An 18,920-nucleotide genomic window follows, 5' to 3' on the forward strand; every position below is an offset into this window, starting at 1 on the left:
TATTTTGAATTTGCGCGTAATATTATTTTATTGAAGAATGTATGATTAAAATAAAGAGAGAAAAAATATATTTTGGGAAAAATAGGAATCAAACAAGGCCTAAATCTATAATTATTTTATTTTTTATTGTTTTAATATTTTGTTTATTTTGAAAGAAGTGTAAATTCATCATTTATAGGACGTTTGTTTCCCATTTTTGTAAAAATGAGAATGAAAAATATAGTCGTCGTGGACCTCACACAAAAGATAGAAATTTAAATTTAATGATTTGGTGTGATGGATAACGATCATATTTTGTATTTTAATGGAGAAAGAATGAGAAACAAATAAGGGCTTAATAACCAAAATGAAACAAAAGGCGAGTTTTTTACATAGTTAAAAAGTTGAAGATAGATTATGTAAAAACAAAAAATTTGTTACATTTCGAAAAAATTAGGGCAAAAAAATACAAATTTCTCTTTATTTTTAATAAGGACTATGAATAGTGCATACAATTTCTTCCCTCCACATCTATATCCGAACCAAATACCCTCTTCCGTCACTTCCACCTTCTCTTTCTCTCCCGCTTTTTTTATTCATTCTTCCCTTTCCCAAATCAGATCTCTCCACGCCCCTTGTCCGTTTCCCTCGTAAAACTCCTCTTCATTCCCCAATTTTACTTCCCCTTTTTCTCACCCCAAACCCTCCAAAACTCCTAATGATTCTTGGTTATCCAATGTTACAAAATAACAAAAAAATCTATATTTGTTTCACTCTTCGAGCTTCGAGAAAAAATTTATGAATCATGCAACAGTACAACTCACAGAAGCAGAATTTGGAGAGACAGCTACCATTCACTTCCCCAAAGCCGCCATTTGGAGGTGACTACCACAGTTTCGATGCTGATTTTGATAAAGGAAAACCTAATCAAGTTGATGATCAAGTTGTTGTTGTAAAGACTCCTCCTGTAAGTTCTCAGTTTCCAATACATGAAGAATCAAGTATTGTTATACGAAACGTGTGATTTTTATGTTGTCAACTGATACCTCGAATGAGTTGGAATTGAATTAGCGAATTTTTATGGATTGTAAGGGGTTTGACCTGAGTCATTTTGCTTGTTTTATTGGTTAATCTTCCATTTTTTCTGTTGTTTGTGAAGTGGGTTTGATTTCAATTCTTCTAGAGACTAGTGTGAGCCTAATTCTTTGATATGGTTTTTCACTAAAACAATGGATATCAAGGGAAAATTTTGAATCACTTATTAGTCTCTTGATTCTTGAAGATCTACAATCTTATCCAATTCATTTGCAGAAAATATTATATTAGCAAATATTCTGTTGAAAGCATTAAACAACCACTTCGAAATACTTTTCCATGTCATATAACCATCGCACATTTCAAGCAAAAGGAGACACCATCATAACTTAACCATAAAGTCAATAGCTTCACGTGTCCTCTTCAAATTTTCCAATGTTCATAGTCATTGAGCATATACTTGAAATTTGGGATTGTGAGCAGCTTGCAATGTTGCTTACTCGAAGATTTCATTTGATTGATGGTCCATATAAAGAGTGTTGTTGCTAAGAATATGGATTCGATGGTAAATTTTAGCTCTTCAGATCATTTCTTTAAAAGAGAAGTAGCCTTGGATGTTTATGTAGGTTAAAGGAGATATAATCATTTGTTGTCTAAATGTATAGTTGAAATATAGTTAATCTTGAGAACAATTAATTAGTTTATATGCGGGAGTTTGAGTAGGAAATGTAAGAATGTCAAGAAAACATTATGGTGGAATCACATCATACAAAACTTCAAATTGCTGAGGACCGTTTATCAAGGGAAAATTTTGAATCACTTATTAGTCTCTTGATTCTTGAAGATCTACAATCTTATCCAATTCATTTGCAGAAAATATTATATTAGCAAATATTCTGTTGAAAGCATTAAACAACCACTTCGAAATACTTTTCCATGTCATATAACCATCGCACATTTCAAGCAAAAGGAGACACCATCATAACTTAACCATAAAGTCAATAGCTTCACGTGTCCTCTTCAAATTTTCCAATGTTCATAGTCATTGAGCATATACTTGAAATTTGGGATTGTGAGCAACTTGCAATGTTGCTTACTCGAAGATTTCATTTGATCGATGGTCCATATAAAGAGTGTTGTTGCTAAGAATATGGATTCGATGGTAAATTTTAGCTCTTCAGATCATTTCTTTAAAAGAGAAGTAGCCTTGGATGTTTATGTAGGTTAAAGGAGATATAATCATTTGTTGTCTAAATGTATAGTTGAAATATAGTTAATCTTGAGAACAATTAATTAGTTTATATGCGGGAGTTTGAGTAGGAAATGTAAGAATGTCAAGAAAACATTATGGTGGAATCACATCATACAAAACTTCAAATTGCTGAGGACCGTTGACAACGCTCTAGGCTTGTTTGCTGTTTCAGTTCCATTTGTAGTTATATAGTCTGGCTCTGATCAGTCCTAATTAATTAATTCATTGTTTAAATTACATTAGGTTTTATATTTTGCATCCCATAATGGATGGCATTATGTTTTTACTTAAGATTAACTTTAACCTGGATGGATATTTTAGGATGTTGTTCCATTACATGCCGTATGAACTATTTTACAATCTCATAGAAAATTTCACTGCTTTGAAATATCTATAGATGATGAGTAGGACACCAAAATGAATCTAATTATTTCAAAATGCACTTGCTTAGCTATCTATTTGTTTGTCTATCGTAGGTTATGGATTGGGCCTGTCCAAGAACCTAAAATTATTATGGTTGATAAGTTCTTTTACTATTCGTTTTCACATTTACTAGGATTGCATACTGTTATCTTGATTAGAGGTTATATGCTGCATTGATGGTATAGGGCATTGAAAGACTTGGAAAACTCTCTGTAATCTGTTTTAAGTGCAGTGCAACTAGTATTTTTGGGCATCCTAATATATTTATTGCATGTTTGAGATGTAACTATAATTCGGTTTAGCCTTCGTTTGGGAAGAATTTATAAACGGTTGAATTTATATATAGATAAAAATGAGTAGAGGATAAGAGGATATTACTTGTGAATCCATTAAAATGTGTGGTTGAAAATTATCTTTGATTATTTATAAATTGTGCCAAACGAAGGCTTAAATTATAAATAAATAGAAATGAGTGATGGATAAATGGGTAGTATTTGTAGGTCTTACGAAATGTGTGGATGAAAAGCAATTGACCGATTATATTTATAATTATAAGCACTTCCCAAACAAGACTTGACTAAATGAGTTAAATCAGGTGCTTGTTCTCATCATTGATGTAGATGGGCGCTTTTAGTTCAATAAACATACTTTTGACATCATATCTTGGTGTATCACCAAATGGATGTAGTCTGCTAATTTCATCAATTGTAACTCGTGAACATTTGGTGAGACATATTATATAGAGAGGAATAAATAATGCCAATGTGTCATTTTGATATGTTGTAGTTGGGTATTCAGTTACGAATTTGATGATTGCATTATCATTATCGTCTAATAACTGGAGTTCCTTGCGATGTATGTGCCTTAAGGTTGGTCTTGAGTTTTGTTTTTCATTATCCAGGCTTTATGACTCTTGCACTACAATTACGCTGGAGTTGTGTCGTTTTTGATAGAAAGCAAATCAATTCTTTTAATTCCAGCATTTTGTTTGGTCTGCCAAGACAAACTTAAATTCACTTAAAACTTATGCTGATGATTTGTTCATGAAATTGTGTCCTCTAGCCATTGAAGCGGAAGAATGATGCAGCAGCCTGTACAGTGGAATCTGTTGAACAGAACCCAAGTCCTAACCTTGCTGGTGTCGTCAAGGGTCCTTTTCGGACACCAGTATCAGAAAAAGTGGCAAAGGCCCAAAAAGTTCCAAGAACACCAAAGGCTAGTAAAGCTGTATCTCAAACTCCTGTGGCAAATATTGGTGAGTATTACTGGTAAAATCTTAGTTCTTTATCTAAGTTAATTATTACTTTTTGTTCTTGCTTCGAAAGTAGTGGAGGGTACTGGTTAGTGTATCTTTTCATCTTTGTTTTTGTTCCCCCTGTCTTACTCTTCGGCATCTTGTCATTCTTATTTCTGAAAGAGTAAAAAGATTACCAAGGAAAAGAATGATAAACTTTTAAATATCTACTATGAACTCACAGGTTCTCATTCCGGTAATAATCTCACTCCGGTTGGTGCCTCTCGGTATGATAGCTCCCTAGGTAATTTATTATGCTCGAACCGTGGAATTTTCCTTTCTTCTCTCCCTTCTCCTTGCTGCATATCTTGATTGGAGTGATATTTAGGACATACTGATAACAATGTCATTTTACATAACCAGGTCTCTTAACAAGAAAGTTTATTAATCTGATCAAACATGCAGAAGATGGTATTCTTGATCTAAATAAAGCTGCCGACAGATTAGAGGTGAATATATCTTCCACTTGATACTTCACATTAGATTACATCCAAGAACTGAAAGTTTTATCTTTTAACAGGTGCAGAAAAGGCGTATATATGACATAACAAATGTCCTTGAAGGCATTGGTCTTATAGAAAAGAAAATCAAAAACAGAATCCAGTGGAAGTATGGAAGCACTCTCGAAAATTTTATTATGGAAGTTATTTGTTGTATAATGTTTTTCCTTTTTATTGGTGACCTATTTGAACACGAGAAGTTAGTAATTATATCTACCAAACAGGGGTCTGGATGTCTCAAGACCAGGACAAGTGGATGAGAGTCTCCCTAGCTTACAGGTATGATCACAAAATATAAATGATTTTTTCTTGGCTTCTACAGACTTCACAGACTTGGGTATAGTTCCCGCCCAGTTGAAATACATGTCCATTTGCACGTGCATGGTCTAAATATCTTTGTGGTTCTTTTTGGTTTTGCTGCTAATTTTGGTTTTAGCTTATTATTCTTGTACTCCATTCTTATCATGTCTGTTTGGAATTGTTGTTCGAATTTTTTCTATCTATTCTATTCATGCATTGAGCCCCCGTTTGGCCCCCATCAATTTGAATTATAATGGGAGGAATAGTTTTTTTTTTTTTTTGAAAATGAGTGGTTGTAAAAGAATGAAAAAATTTTGATTTACGTGTAATATTATTTTATTAAAAATTTTGTGTTTGAAAATAGGAGAGAGAAAATTTTAATTTAAATTGATGAGAATTAAAGGGGGCCAAACGGGGGCTGAATAACCTGTGTGAAACTGTTCAATATCAGAAAACATGATTAGACATATAGCCATCAGCGATCCGAAATTTTGTGAAAAATTCCTTTAACTATCCACTGAAAAGAAACACTTTCAAGCAATGCCGAATTATGTCTACTAAGTACATGTTACGTACTCAAAATGCTGCTTCATTTGCATTCAGTGGCATATTAATCCTTCCCCATGTACAACAAGCTACAAGTTTTCGAACTAAAAGGGAAGAGAGATGGATTCGTACTTCCAGAAGTTACTAGATTCAGTCCTCATCAGCTCTTTGCACCCTGCAGGAAGAAATAGCAAACTTAAATATGGAGGAGAGCAGATTGGATGAAGAAATAAGGTATTTTGATGCTACAAAACATATTTGTTCTGGTAAAGTCCCAATCATGCTGAGGCTTCTGGCTTTTTGCTTGTTCCAGAGAAATGCAAGAGAAATTGAGAGGCTTCAGTGAAGATGAAAACAATCAAAAGTAAAGCACTCCTTGGCCTTTAGATGCTAAATGATGTGTGGACATTGAATCACTCCCTTTTGTGTTGATACTTGTGCTTACATAACTTATTCACCAGGTGGCTTTTTGTGACTGAAGAAGACATCAAGAGTTTACCTTGCTTTCAGGTACTTCACATCAGTTCTCCTACTGCTTTCGTTGGTCAGTAGATTCTTACTGACACATGGGTATGCTTCTTTCATCAGAATGAAACTTTGATAGCAGTTAAAGCTCCACATGGCACCACTTTAGAAGTTCCAGATCCTGATGAGGTTAATTTCCTGTTCTTTCTTCTGACAAGTAACGAATGACTTGTAGCCAAATATTGGGGACGAATTTGTACCTGCATATGTAATCATGAATCTCCTTGATTCATTTAGGCAATTGATTATCCACAGAGGAGATACATAATAGTTCTCCGGAGCACTATGGGACCTATAGATGTTTACCTTGTCAGGTATTTTACCTCTTTCTTGTAATGAAGTGCGTTCATCATCACTTTGCACTTTTCTTTTCTTTTCTTTTTTTTTTTTTTTTTATCAAAGTTGGCCCTGAAATCATATGGGAGATTATTGATCAACTGATGTTTGTTATGTTTTTTATTTGTTTCTGATTTTCTGCTTACTACTTAATTTAGTCAATTTGAAGAGAGATTTGAGGAGATGAATGGGGTCGAGGTGCAACCAAGCAACCCCCCAACATCAACATTTGATGAGAATGCTTCTGTAACACCAGCAACCGAGGAGATAAGAGTAAACGAAGCTAACCAGAGCCTAGAAGCCCAGAGAATGTGCTCAGACACAAGTACATCGCAGGATTTTGTGAGTGGAATCTTGAAGATTGTGCCGGACATTGATGTAAGTTAAATTTACAGAATGGTATTATTATTTGATTGAATATTCAGATATGCAGATTGATATGAACTAAAGAAATTCATGACATTTTTAGAACTGCTTCATATCACGCACATTGTTTTCCAGTAGCAACAAAGTCACGTTTTAAAAACTAATGATCATTGCATAGCTTTTCTAATAGTGAAAGGCATAAGAATAGAAATTTAACGACACCAAAAAGCTTGAAATCTAGCCTTTTTTTTGTTGAAAAATTACAGAAAGGAGAACAAATTGCCCAACTGCTAAATATGTTTGTTTTGACGTTTATAGAACGATCCCGATTATTGGTTATTATCGGACGCTGATATAAGCATCACTGACATGTGGAGAACAGATCGTATCCTAATTATCGTCATCTTCTGCTTCTTTTATGCAATTCTTTTAGTTTTTTCATAAGATGTATTATACAGAATTCCATGACTCTTGACTATAGCTGGGGTTAATTGGGATAGCTTGAGCACTGTTCACGAAGACTATGCCTTGCCTAATGTTAGCATACCACCGGCCCAAACACCACAGCCTGAACCTACTGAAATGCCTTCTATAACTAGCACGACAGGGAATTCAAGTGGATTCGGTGGCGATCCTCAATAAGTAGCTCATGATCGTTGTGAAGGTAAGTGGATCGTTGTATAGTATTTGTTCAGATAATTCCTGTAATAGCAATAATCCAGTGAGTAAATTTCTGTCAGATTTAATTGCTGTATATGATCAAATTTGTTGTAGTATCTCGTCATGACATATAAATAGGCTGTTGTAGAGTTTGAAGTTCCCTATTATAGTTATGTTTCTGCATATGAGATCAACTCTTGTAACACTACCTGGTGAACTTTTCTTTCGTACTTATATTAGTGTACTAGGGAGGTAGCATTGTATGTCAAATTAAGTTTCAATTGTATGAAGACTAAGATACTAGATTTTAGCATCTGCATAAACACAGAAGAGTCTTGGTGTACATAAAATATGTACATAGGGGTATCAAGGTGGGCCCACCCCATGTGAGGGGCGTGGACATCCCTATGTACTTAAATTAAGTACACCAAGCACAACTCGCATAAACACACATTGAATTGTTTCTCAAAATTATTCAATTGATATGGGGGATTGTCGCTATTGTGCTCAAAAGTATAGCTTACGGTCTAAATGCAAATCATTTTATATCGCCCCTAATCAAATTCAAAAATTCACAAGTCCAATCTGTCGGGTTCAACTTCATTTCAAGCATGTTTTGCACTATCCATTCAATTCATGTTAATGCTCCATCATCAACTCAACATCACTTGATATAGGGAAATGACAATAATTTTTTCAAAAGCTATAGCGGATGCGGAAGGTGCACATTTGAGGTAATCTCAATTAACACTAGCTGGTGCACTTTTCTTTCGTACTTGTTTTCGAAAGTAGTGAGATGTCAACAATATTAGAGCATCTGTACAAACTCATGAAAAATTTTGCCCCCTTTCTTTTGAGTGCATGCGTATATTATCAATACTGAAACGAATATAATAAAATATATTTTATTTCATAAGATGTATTCTATAGAATTCCATGACTCTCGACTATAGCTGGGGTTAACTGGGATAGCTTGAGCACTGTTCACGAAGACTATGCCTTGCCTAATGTTAGCATACCACCGGCCCAAACACCACAGCCTGAACCTACTGAAATGCCTTCTATAACTAGCACGACAGGGAATTCAAGTGGATTCGGTGGCGATCCTCAATAAGTAGCTCATGATCGTTGTGAAGGTAAGTGGATCGTTGTATAGTATTTGTTCAGATAATTCCTGTAATACAATAATCCAGTGAGTAAATTTCTGTCAGATTTAATTGCTGTATATGATCAAATTTGTTGTAGTATCTCGTCATGACATATAAATAGGCTGTTGTAGAGTTTGAAGTTCCCTATTATAGTTATGTTTCTGCATATGAGATCAACTCTGTAACCCAACTCACTGATTCGTTGCAAACCAACCCGGAACACATCATCAACTCTGCAAATAACGCGGAGTCGATCCCCGATTCCCGATTCTTCTCAAAATCAATTCCGTGGTTCTTCAACAACTCAATGGAGTCCGGAGCGTGAAAGTCACGCGAGACATCGAAATCGGAGAAATTAAACTGCCAGATGAAACGCTGGTCCGAGCCGAGATCGGGGAGGTTCCCGTCGGCGTCGGTGAGAGAAAGCCCAAGCTGGATCAAGTTCAAAACGTCAACGTTTGACTTGAGTGTCTGGTAGTGATCTGAAGGTGACGGCCTACGTGAGCCCTGCCTTAAATTATAGGCCGGATTGGGTTTGAAGATCACTCCTGGGAATTCCGTGTCCATGGAAATGAATGGGTAGTCGTCAATGAGATTCGTGATCAATTTGAATTCCGAGTCAAGATTTTGACACCAGACTTCTCGAATCGTTATCGGTTTGTGAGAAAAATTCATGGTTGCAGAATTCCAATTGAAAAGAAAATTAGAGAGGAGGGTTTGTAGTTGTTGAGTGTAAGGAGTGGGTATCTTATATAGGAAGAAATATTAGGGCGGATGAGGATCCAAGTTCAATGCATTCATGAGCCACTCAGTGTATTTGTAACGGAAGATGATGGAGACGGCCAGACTCAGTCCAAATACACGGCTGGGGTCAATTAATCTTATATTGAGTTAATTGTTCCACACTGAACTTAGATTTATTTTTTTTATTGATCACTAAAATTTAAAATATCGAATTTTGGTTATTGAACTTAGCCCCTGTTTGATTCCCATTAAATTAAATTACATTACATTCTATTTTTCTCTCTCCTATTTTCAACCACACAATCTTCTATAAAATAATATTACACGTTAATCGAAAACTTTTTTTTCTTTTTCAACCACTCATTTTTCTAAAAAATACTATTCCCCTCATTTTCATTTTTAGGTAATAGGCATCAAACAAGGGCTTAGATTCATGTCTTTGATTGGTCACTGAAATTTAAAATGTCGAGTTTTGATCACTGAGTTTAAGTCAATGTCTTCAATTGCTCACCAAACTTAGATACATATTTTAGATTGTTCACTGAAATTTAAAATGTCGAGTTTTGATCACTGAACTTTGAAATATGTCGTACGTTATTCACTAGCATAATTGTTGAATTTTGAAAAATATTGAGTTTACAGTGAGTAAGGTACAATATTTTTACATTTCAGTGAGTAATGTATAACATTTTTCAAAGTTCAGTAACCAAAAATCGACATTTTAAACTTTAGTGAGCAATCGAAGATATGGACCTAAGTTCAGTGATCGAAACTCGACATTTTAAATTTTACTGAGCAATCGAAGATATGGACCTAAATTCAGTGACTATTGAAACAATTAAGAGCCTGTTTGGGGTGATTTTGAGAATTGATTTTTTGATCGTTGGAAGAAAAGTGGGGTCCATCTGTCAGAGAAGAAGTCAAATATGACAGCTGAAATAGTGAAATAACGATCAAAAAATCAATTTTTTTGGAGCAAAAAAGCACTCCCAAACAAGCTGTAACTCTCTTGTTTTGTTTGGCAAACTTTGAATTATTCTTTTTTATCATTCATTTTTATCTGTAAAATTATAATTTAAATGCTCCCAATTAACATTAGCTATTATACTTTACTGCATAAGTCCATGATTGATTTAGTTCAAAAGTATATTAAATTTTTAAGTTAAGAGTTATTTAATCGTATATATCATGCAATTCACTACTTTTCATTCGTATATATATCAACTTTCGTTAAAATTAATCTAAACAAAGGGCTAAATAGCTGTTAAATAAAAATGCAGTATTAATCTGTAAACAAAGATTAATGTGGTCCCTACAAAATACTTGAGTCTTTCAATTGTGGGACTGGCTGGAACATAATTTATTAATATTTTAATTTAATTTAATTATTTAATAAAGCAGGAAATAATCAGGAAAATTCTCAGTTGCTGATTACTTCGGCTTTCTCACCGTGACTCCATGATTTCTGGTGTTGACTTTGACTTGTAGTCTCCTTCAACAAACTATTAAGAGAGCCACGTAGTGTCTCCCCCCCACCCATCACAGGGGGCCAAACAGGGCCACGTCGTTTATCATTATTCAAATCTTAAATAGTTGTAATAACGTATATTGTTTGTGTAGGAATTGATTCAAATTTTTAACCAAAAGATGTGTAAAAGTGAAAAATGAAAAGATGTGACTATGTGTCAACTTCGACCAAGTATTCGGATTTGATCCGATCGTCAAATTATAAAAGTAAATAGACAAACTTATTCTACTCGTCGAGTAGATCGTCGTGGTATATTTGGAATCTCAAAATCAATTTCGGATGAATGAGAAATTACGGACCAAAGTTGAAAGAAATGAAGTGTTGCAACTTTTCGAAAGGATGCAGATTTTGGCTAAGTGTTGCAACTTTTTTTTTTCAAAGGATGCATGTTTTGGCTCATACTATTTCATTTGCACCCTTTCTACATCTATAAATAGAACTCTATGGACATGATTTTGAGTATACCAATTGCATTGAGCATTCATTCTCCTCTTGCAATTCTCTCATTTCTAAATTCCATAGCATTTCATACATTTCCTTTGTAGAAGAGAAATTCTGTCAAAAGTTCGTCGGTTTCTTGTGGTTTGAAATACTGCTACCACAAGTTGTGAATCCATTGTATCTTGGGAGACAAGTGTCATTCACCGTGAGCACCATTGCGGGGCAATTTGTCTTAAGGAAAGAGATAATGTCTCGCCTTGGATTATTCTCTATTTCTACTCCTTCTTAATCCTTGTTTTGTGTAATCTTTATACCGAAACTCTATCCAAATTTTCATTCATATAAATTGTGTTTTAATCACACTCTTGCGGATTAAAATTGGTCAAACAAATATATTAAAAATCAACCCTTACATAGCCCTTCTTATAAGTCGTCTCCAACAGTTTGGACGAAAATGCAAATTTTCCCATCTTTGATGTGTTTCATATTTCATGCCAAATAGCTCCCATGAGCAGCCGGGAGAAGATTAAGCCTATTTTTGACTTTTATTTTTTTCAAAAATTATTTTCAATCACACGATGTTATGTAAAATTGTTTTACATGCAAACTAAAAAAAAAATTCTTATTTTTTAACAATATATTTTCCAACAAAACACTTTTCTAAAATGCATTTTGATAAGATAATAATAATAATAATAAAAGAGGCTCAAATTGTCTTGTATCTAATCTAACATGTCAAAACTGTAAATCTTATTGTGAGTTGGGAATCCCACTTCACACCTTTTCCCTGTCCCCTGTACTGTGAACTTGAGAATCTCAAATTCCCGACCTACATAACATAAACTCGAGAGGAGTTTTGAAAAGTTTCGAGTAACGATTTTGATCGGATCTATCGAGATAGTTTCGTAGTTTGTACAGTTCCCAACCATTTGGCAACAACTGAAAAAGTAGAAGGCAATATTAAATGGTGTACCCTAAGTCTTATTCTTAAAAGGTTGAACTCCAACCTTAAGGGTTCCCCACCGTCCCTGCCTTGGAGTATCGTGAGGGAGACTCTAAGTCTTATTCTTGATCTAATTAAAGCTCACTAAATTTATCTTTTTTACCATTTGGTCATCCATCGTGACTTTGTATAGTACAAGTTTTAACTTAATTAGAATCTTTTCGACCATATCGTATTTTTAGCCCCTGTTTGGTGGAAATTAGAATTAGATTTTTAGTAGATACTGAAAAAAGTTGCTAAAATATGTGGTTAAAAAGTTGTGAATCTCATGAAATGTATGGTAACAATTACTTGTTGACTTTGCTCTTGTTTGATCCCAACCATTTGGCAACAACTGAAAAAGTAGAAGGCAATATTAAATGGTGTACCCTAAGTCTTATTCTTAAAAGGTTGAACTCCAACCTTAAGGGTTCCCCACCGTCCCTGCCTTGGAGTATCGTGAGGGAGACTCTAAGTCTTATTCTTGATCTAATTAAAGCTCACTAAATTTATCTTTTTTACCATTTGGTCATCCATCGTGACTTTGTATAGTACAAGTTTTAACTTAATTAGAATCTTTTCGACCATATCGTATTTTTAGCCCCTGTTTGGTGGAAATTAGAATTAGATTTTTAGTAGATACTGAAAAAAGTTGCTAAAATATGTGGTTAAAAAGTTGTGAATCTCATGAAATGTATGGTAACAATTACTTGTTGACTTTGATTTATATTAAAATTTTAATTTTAATCCCTATCAAATAGAGACTTAATTTACCTCTAGGATCTATCCGGGCGCGAAAATAATGACAACTTATATATAGTAATCAGATCGATTGATGTTTAGAAGCATGTTTGGCTACTTTTAAAAAAGTTACTTTTAAGCAATTTTTTCATTCTCAAATATATTTTGATAATATCATCATCATTATTATTATTTTATAAAAAGAAATGGCAACTCTTACCTTACTAGCTATCAAAATAAATAAAACTTATTTCTAGCTATTACCAAATCTAAAAATTATTTATTTTAAAACTTGCTCATTTAGTTATAAGTAAATTAACTTAATAAGCTTTTTACCTGGTTAAACGTTTTGGTTTTGGAACCCCATTGCAATCCCCCACTTGGCCATGATTCAAGTGCATGTGGTCTAAATAATGGAAGTTGTAAGAGAAATGTTTGAGACATGATCGCTACACATTTTTATCCTTTCTTTGGAGTCAGCCAGGAAACAGTCAAGGGCCTTCTTATTTATGTAAATGAAACTAGAGGTGGGTACGGGTCGGATCGGTTTGGTTCGGTTCTAAAGAGAATCAAACCGAACCAAAATTTTCGAATATCTAATAAATACAACTTTCGGGTCCAAATATAATTATGGAACCGTTTGGGTTCCGTTTGGTTCCGTTTGGTTTTGTACTATAATTAAATTTTTTAACATTTACAACAATATTATATAAATACAACTAATGACACATTCAATGGTTTTGGAATGTCAGAGATTAGTAGACTACCTTATTCAAATGATCGCTACGGTCAAAGTTTCGGCCGGCGGAGGTCACCACTTCGATTGAAGGTCACAGCGTCGATCGACGATTATGTAGGTTTTGGAATGTTAGCGAGGTTACGAGAGTGAGTGCAAGAGTGGAGACAGTGTTATGCACTTTAGTGTATGTGTTTAGGGTTATTTAGTGGATTTGATCTTATTGGACTAGAAATGAAACAATAAAATGGGTAGTTGGGCCAAAAATTAAAAAAATTAGAAATGAAATAAATTATTGGGCCAAAAATTTGGATTTAGAAATTGTTAATATGTTTAGAAAAAATTATAATTAAAATAATTTGATTTATTCAATATAAAAAAAAAATTAGAAAGATTCGATTTTTATTCGGTTCTTCGATTCTGGGTCTAGAATCGAGAACGAACCGTACCCGTCAGTTTTTAATTCAAATACCCGTTCGGGTATTTAATTTGACAAGAACCGTCGGGTTCAGTTCAATTCAGTTCGATCGGTTCAGTTCGGGAGATTTGTCCAACCCTAAATGAAACCATACATACTACGTTAAACAAATTTGATGGGATTAACAATGTAGTGACAATATTGAAAAATATTCTTTAATATTTATGAATTCAAGATTTTATTCAATCAGGAATACATATAAAAAATTATAATTATAACGTGAGAAAGTTATTATCCACTGGTTAGGAAACACAACACTCAACAATTTATCGTCCTTAATGAAAAGAGTAGCGTTTTGTATTTTTTGAACACATACTGGTGATTGAGACGTGTATTTTATAGATCTAAAAAACTCAAAGAACTCTCATTTGTAGTAACAACTATGTCACATTTAACATTTTAGCAGAAAACGAGACTGATCAAAATTTATCATGATCTATAGTTGCAAAAAATGTAATCGCATTAGATATTTCAATTGGTGTAACAACTCATATATATAATCGACCTTAAATTTTCTAAGAAAAGTTGCGGTTTATTGTCGTAAAACAAAAGAGATAGATTTCCCTTTTTAACTCTAACTATAATTGTTGTTATTATAATGTGGGGGCATGTTTAGCGTTTGAGTGACATTGGACCAAAATGCATTAACTTACATATACTAGTGAGCCATTGAAACTTATATATGGCAAATATACAGTATTTGTAATAATAAGTTACCAATTGAAAGTGGAATATTTTGTACAACTTATCTGCAAATGATGAAAAAAAATAAAAAATTACAAACTTGAATCCAGATTAAGGCATCTATCAAGGCAAATGTAGCAGCCATCGGAAATGATGTATATCTACTAAATATGTGAGAACTCTTTTAGGCTATGATTTGTTGCTCAGTGCTCAACACGATTAGGAAGTATAACAGTTCTTTACAGTCGAATACTATATAATCTACCTTACCAAATGAACTGTGAAGGTATGCAAAAAACTTTCTAGCCCGCATCAAACTATGAATCCTTCAGATACCACCCCCATTATGATCCTCCACCGGGACACTGTGTTGGATGCAGTTCTTAGTACCACCAGCCATGTTCTGGGAGACAAACTTGAATCCAGATTAAGGCATCTATCAAGGCAAATGTAGCAGCCATCGGAAATGATGTATATCTACTAAATATGTGAGAACTCTTTTAGGCTATGATTTGTTGCTCAGTGCTCAACACGATTAGGAAGTATAACAGTTCTTTACAGTCGAATACTATATAATCTACCTTACCAAATGAACTGTGAAGGTATGCAAAAAACTTTCTAGCCCGCATCAAACTATGAATACTTCAGATACCACCCCCATTATGATCCTCCACCGGGACACTGTGTTGGATGCAGTTCTTAGTACCACCAGCCATGTTCTGGGAGGATGCTATTCTGGAACCAGAAACAATGTGGTCTCTGAGATCTTTAATCATATTGTATCTCTCGATTTCGTCTTCAGTATTCTTCTTCCAAGGTTGTGAAGAAAACTCAAACAATCCTCTCTTGTCAAAAACGTCTGATTTTTCTTGTATACTGGTGAATTCCCACTCTTTGCCATCTGCAAATCTTGTTTCTGAGATGTTTGGTTTCTTGATTTTTTCAGAAATAGACTTCCTCCCCTTAATTTTATCGACTGAGTTCCTTGGCTCGTTTTTAATACCAATGCTCCACTCATAGCTCTTGCTAATATCATTCACATTTAATTCAATGGAGTGCAGATCACTATCGGCTAAATCATCTTCTTCCCCTGGGTTCTCTTTATTTACTGATTCAATATTTTCGTTCTCTTTATCTTGGTAGGGGCGCGAGCCTGGAAGCGTTTCCCTTAAATATTTCTTGAGCTGCTTGATTTTTTCACAGCTCGGGGGGCTCTCATCTCCTTCTCTACCTGCTTTTGACTTCAAATAGGACTCAAGTTCACTCCTCAACTCGTCTACAATTGCATTTTTCTCCTCAAATTCGTACTTAGCTTCCGAAAGCTTCATTTGCACTCTTTCCTCGCGGAGCACATCAGCTAGCTGAAGCATTTCCCTCTCCTTTTCCACTTCTTCGCGAACTTTCGCCGACTGTATTTTTATTTCCTCGACTTTGGCTCTGTCTTCTCCAATGCCTCGGGCTAACTCATCACAGGCTTGTTCCAATATCTCTCGTGCCCTCTTCTCGGTTTCAAGTTCTTCAATTGCACTTGACAAATACGTCTTTGTCTCCGCCAATTCTCGACCAAGTTTCTTGTTAAGTCTCTCAGTTTGTCGCCTCAGCTTTCTTTCGATCTCTAGCTCTCCAGATATAGTTGTAATGGCACTGCGAATCCTATCTCGTTCTTTAATTTTCCGAACTGTCTTTTCCTCTTCAAACTGCCTCAAAAGTATATCAATCTCACTTCCATTTGTCCTTTGTTCTTGGATTAACTTATTGACTTGAACACATACACGCTCAAGTTCAAATTTCAGAGATGAGACGAGCGATAAACTAGTGGATCGTTGCTCTTCAAGGCACCAAACACGACTTAATACTTTGAGCAGCTCTTTAGATGTCATGAGCCCGTTATGCACATCCTTGAGACGATTCTTTCCTCCAACTGCATGTCTGCAGGGAGTCCGACCATGAGATTGTGCCCGATCAACCTGCATAACTTATAATTTGATCAACATATTCCCTTCTTTAGCATATGAAATTCTGCTAAGAGGACATGAATAAAGCAGTACTTGTTAGTCCACCGATATTCAATACTTCCCAATCTCAAGTTCTATAGAATTTATTCAACTTATATACAAAACAACATGACAAAAATGAAAGTTTTGACTCTGAATCAATTCATGTCCACAACAACCATATGGGATGTCAGCATTGGTGGCTCCCAGAAGGAACCTAGACCATGTTCCCTGTTCCTAAGTCTAAACAAGGATTTGTCCATTTCTTCAAGCACAGTTTTAACAGGCCAAAAGAGTGGCTCCAAAAGTAGTAAATGCTATCAATTCTATCATCACTGCATAAAATGTGGAAATTTTTCTAAAAATACATGTAATGATGTAGACGGATACTCAATTTTGTTTCCTAAAAGTGTATAGCCCCAAATTTAATTTGACCATGCCAATGAAAATGAAAGGCGTTTTCTGTAGGATACCAGAACCAACAAACTGGATCCTTTGGCTGGTGCTAAGATGCCATAAAAATAAGAGTATTCATATGTAAGTATAAAGATATTGATTTTCACAATTTTCTACATTTACTACGCTATTTCCACGATAGTAATATCGTATAACTAATATGTGCATGAAACAAAAGGATCTCCAACAGGGGTGATAAGGCGGAATTCATAATGGAAGATATTTATTTGTAATCCGAAGGGCCTTTCTCTACACAGGATAGTAACACATTTCCTCCTATTCTTCTATTTTTCTGCCTCAATTACCTTTAGCTCATAGTTTCTAATATTGTATCAGAACAGATTTAATCCAATCTTGGATTTAGGTTCATCATTACTTCGTTCTCGGTCAGGCAGCATTGCAGCCACTCATCCAGCTAATATTACTTCTAGTGGGTTATCTCATCCGGTGCGACTCTTTCCTGATAAAACAATAATCGACTAAGGTTACTAAACGAAGGAACGCATTTCGTTACCTCCAATAAGAAGTTGTGAGGAGAGTTAAAGCCTCCCAAATTACAGTCAGACTGCAGAAGTTTTTGAGAACCAGCCGATGCTCTTCTTAGATGACTGCCCACTTTAGAGGGATCCATTCTCTGCAAATACACAACAAATTTCAATATTATCTGTAGGAAAAAAAATGCCAAGTTCTATCAAAAGAAAATGCAATTCCACCTCAGAAACAGGACTATGAAATGGATCAGACGAAATGAAATTGCACTGAATCCAATTTCAATACCTTCAAAACCCCTCTTTTCCTAATTATTCCTAATTCGCTTATTTTCTCCTCCGAATTCTCTCTCTTCACTCTAGATGAAGAAAACCCATTAATCTCCCTTAACATGGTAGCCAATTTTCGGGCTGTAATCGATAGATCTTTAGCTTTGTCACGAACATTTGCCACCAAATACTTGCCATTTTTCAATGATGGTGATCTCGAGCTCATCCTCTTCCATATTCGGACAGGAATGCTTGATCCACCCGATCTCTTTCCTAATAAAATCGCCCGTTTTAACCGATAACTCCGGACTAATGAGGATGAAGATGACGATGAACACCCTCTTTTTCTCACCTTGGATTGCCCAATTTTCCCATCAAATTTCAACTTTTCCCTTGGCATTGTCAATATATGAATTTGAACCCAGGTTTCAAAATTCACTAAATTCAACTCATATCAATCCCACGAATCTCTACAATCAAAGTTATTGCAAAATGATTTAAAGCTATACGTTGGGTACACATCAGCTTTGTATATGGCACTTTCAAATTGATTTATAAATTATGGGATGCGAACAAAAAATACTGTGAAAGATTATTCTAAAATGCTTTATCAGTCAAAAAAGATAGCTAAATGAGCAAAGTATTGAACATACCGTTATTAACTGTACTGATACGCAATGATGGCATGCAAATCAGTGCCCTTTTAAAGATATAGGCTTTTGTTTCAAACTTCCAGAGAGGGAAAAGAAAAGAGAAGAAGCATGTGAAATACTGGCAACTTTAGAACTTCATCCTCAAGTTTATAGTTGGGAAAGTAATGCACACATATTAATACATGCGTGTATTGTTGTGAGAGAGAGAGAGAGAGAGTTCATTTTCTCTACTTTTTCATAAGAAAGGAAAAAGGTTTTATAAATAAATTTTGATGAATGCTTACCAATTTTGATTTTGACTAGATTGTATGGATTTGAATTTTGGAGAAAATTATAGTTAAGACCTCGATATATGTGAAAA

The 18,920-nt window shown here is 34.7% G+C and overlaps 3 protein-coding genes across 4 annotated transcripts; 1 reads left to right on the forward strand and 2 right to left on the reverse strand.

The window, feature by feature from the left end:
• The first annotated feature begins 516 nt into the window (after nucleotides 1-516).
• LOC111400595 (transcription factor E2FB-like) lies at nucleotides 517-8,503 on the forward strand. 2 transcript variants are annotated; one of them, XM_023028007.1, is made up of 14 exons: nucleotides 517-946; nucleotides 3,752-3,944; nucleotides 4,168-4,227; nucleotides 4,347-4,432; nucleotides 4,504-4,592; nucleotides 4,708-4,762; nucleotides 5,511-5,563; nucleotides 5,643-5,693; nucleotides 5,791-5,839; nucleotides 5,918-5,983; nucleotides 6,092-6,168; nucleotides 6,349-6,568; nucleotides 6,875-6,941; nucleotides 8,170-8,503. In XM_023028007.1, the coding sequence occupies exons 1-14, from the start codon at nucleotides 785-787 to the stop codon at nucleotides 8,328-8,330; spliced, it is 1,389 nt and encodes a 462-aa protein (XP_022883775.1). In that variant the 5' UTR covers nucleotides 517-784; the 3' UTR covers nucleotides 8,331-8,503. The 2 variants fall into 2 exon arrangements, with proteins under 2 accessions (XP_022883775.1, XP_022883768.1); XM_023028000.1 differs by lacking the exon at nucleotides 8,170-8,503 and adding an exon at nucleotides 7,038-7,526.
• Nucleotides 8,504-8,517: 14 nt separating this feature from the next.
• LOC111407219 (probable CCR4-associated factor 1 homolog 11) lies at nucleotides 8,518-9,215 on the reverse strand. Its single transcript, XM_023036573.1, has one exon. It carries the CDS (start codon nucleotides 9,037-9,039, stop codon nucleotides 8,518-8,520), a length of 522 nt encoding a protein of 173 aa, XP_022892341.1. The 5' UTR covers nucleotides 9,040-9,215.
• A 5,496-nt stretch (nucleotides 9,216-14,711) lies between these two features.
• On the reverse strand, nucleotides 14,712-18,515 carry LOC111400609 (uncharacterized protein At5g41620-like). Its single transcript, XM_023028013.1, has 4 exons — nucleotides 17,926-18,515; nucleotides 17,663-17,782; nucleotides 15,415-16,665; nucleotides 14,712-15,098 (listed from the first exon to the last, which is right to left on the reverse strand). Exons 1-4 carry the CDS (start codon nucleotides 18,304-18,306, stop codon nucleotides 15,027-15,029), a joined length of 1,824 nt encoding a protein of 607 aa, XP_022883781.1. The 5' UTR covers nucleotides 18,307-18,515; the 3' UTR covers nucleotides 14,712-15,026.
• Between the last annotated feature and the right edge of the window lie 405 nt (nucleotides 18,516-18,920).

Source organism: Olea europaea, chromosome 1, assembly GCF_002742605.1.
Source record: "Olea europaea var. sylvestris chromosome 1, O_europaea_v1, whole genome shotgun sequence".
Classification (NCBI taxonomy): Eukaryota; Viridiplantae; Streptophyta; class Magnoliopsida; order Lamiales; family Oleaceae; genus Olea; species Olea europaea.

Coding starts and splice junctions, on each gene's coding strand:
- LOC111400595 (XM_023028007.1), top strand. CDS start 785: ATGCAACAGTACAACTCACAGAAGCAGAATTTGGAGAGACAGCTACCA. Junction 4,593..4,707: donor AAAAACAGAATCCAGTGGAA/GTATGGAAGCAC, acceptor TCTACCAAACAG/GGGTCTGGATGTCTCAAGAC. Junction 5,694..5,790: donor GAAGATGAAAACAATCAAAA/GTAAAGCACTCC, acceptor CTTATTCACCAG/GTGGCTTTTTGTGACTGAAG.
- LOC111407219 (XM_023036573.1), bottom strand. CDS start 9,039: ATGAATTTTTCTCACAAACCGATAACGATTCGAGAAGTCTGGTGTCAA.
- LOC111400609 (XM_023028013.1), bottom strand. CDS start 18,306: ATGCCAAGGGAAAAGTTGAAATTTGATGGGAAAATTGGGCAATCCAAG. Junction 16,666..17,662: donor CTCACAACTTCTTATTGGAG/GTAACGAAATGC, acceptor TAAGTTATGCAG/GTTGATCGGGCACAATCTCA. Junction 15,099..15,414: donor GAATAGCATCCTCCCAGAAC/ATGGCTGGTGGT, acceptor GTCTCCCAGAAC/ATGGCTGGTGGTACTAAGAA.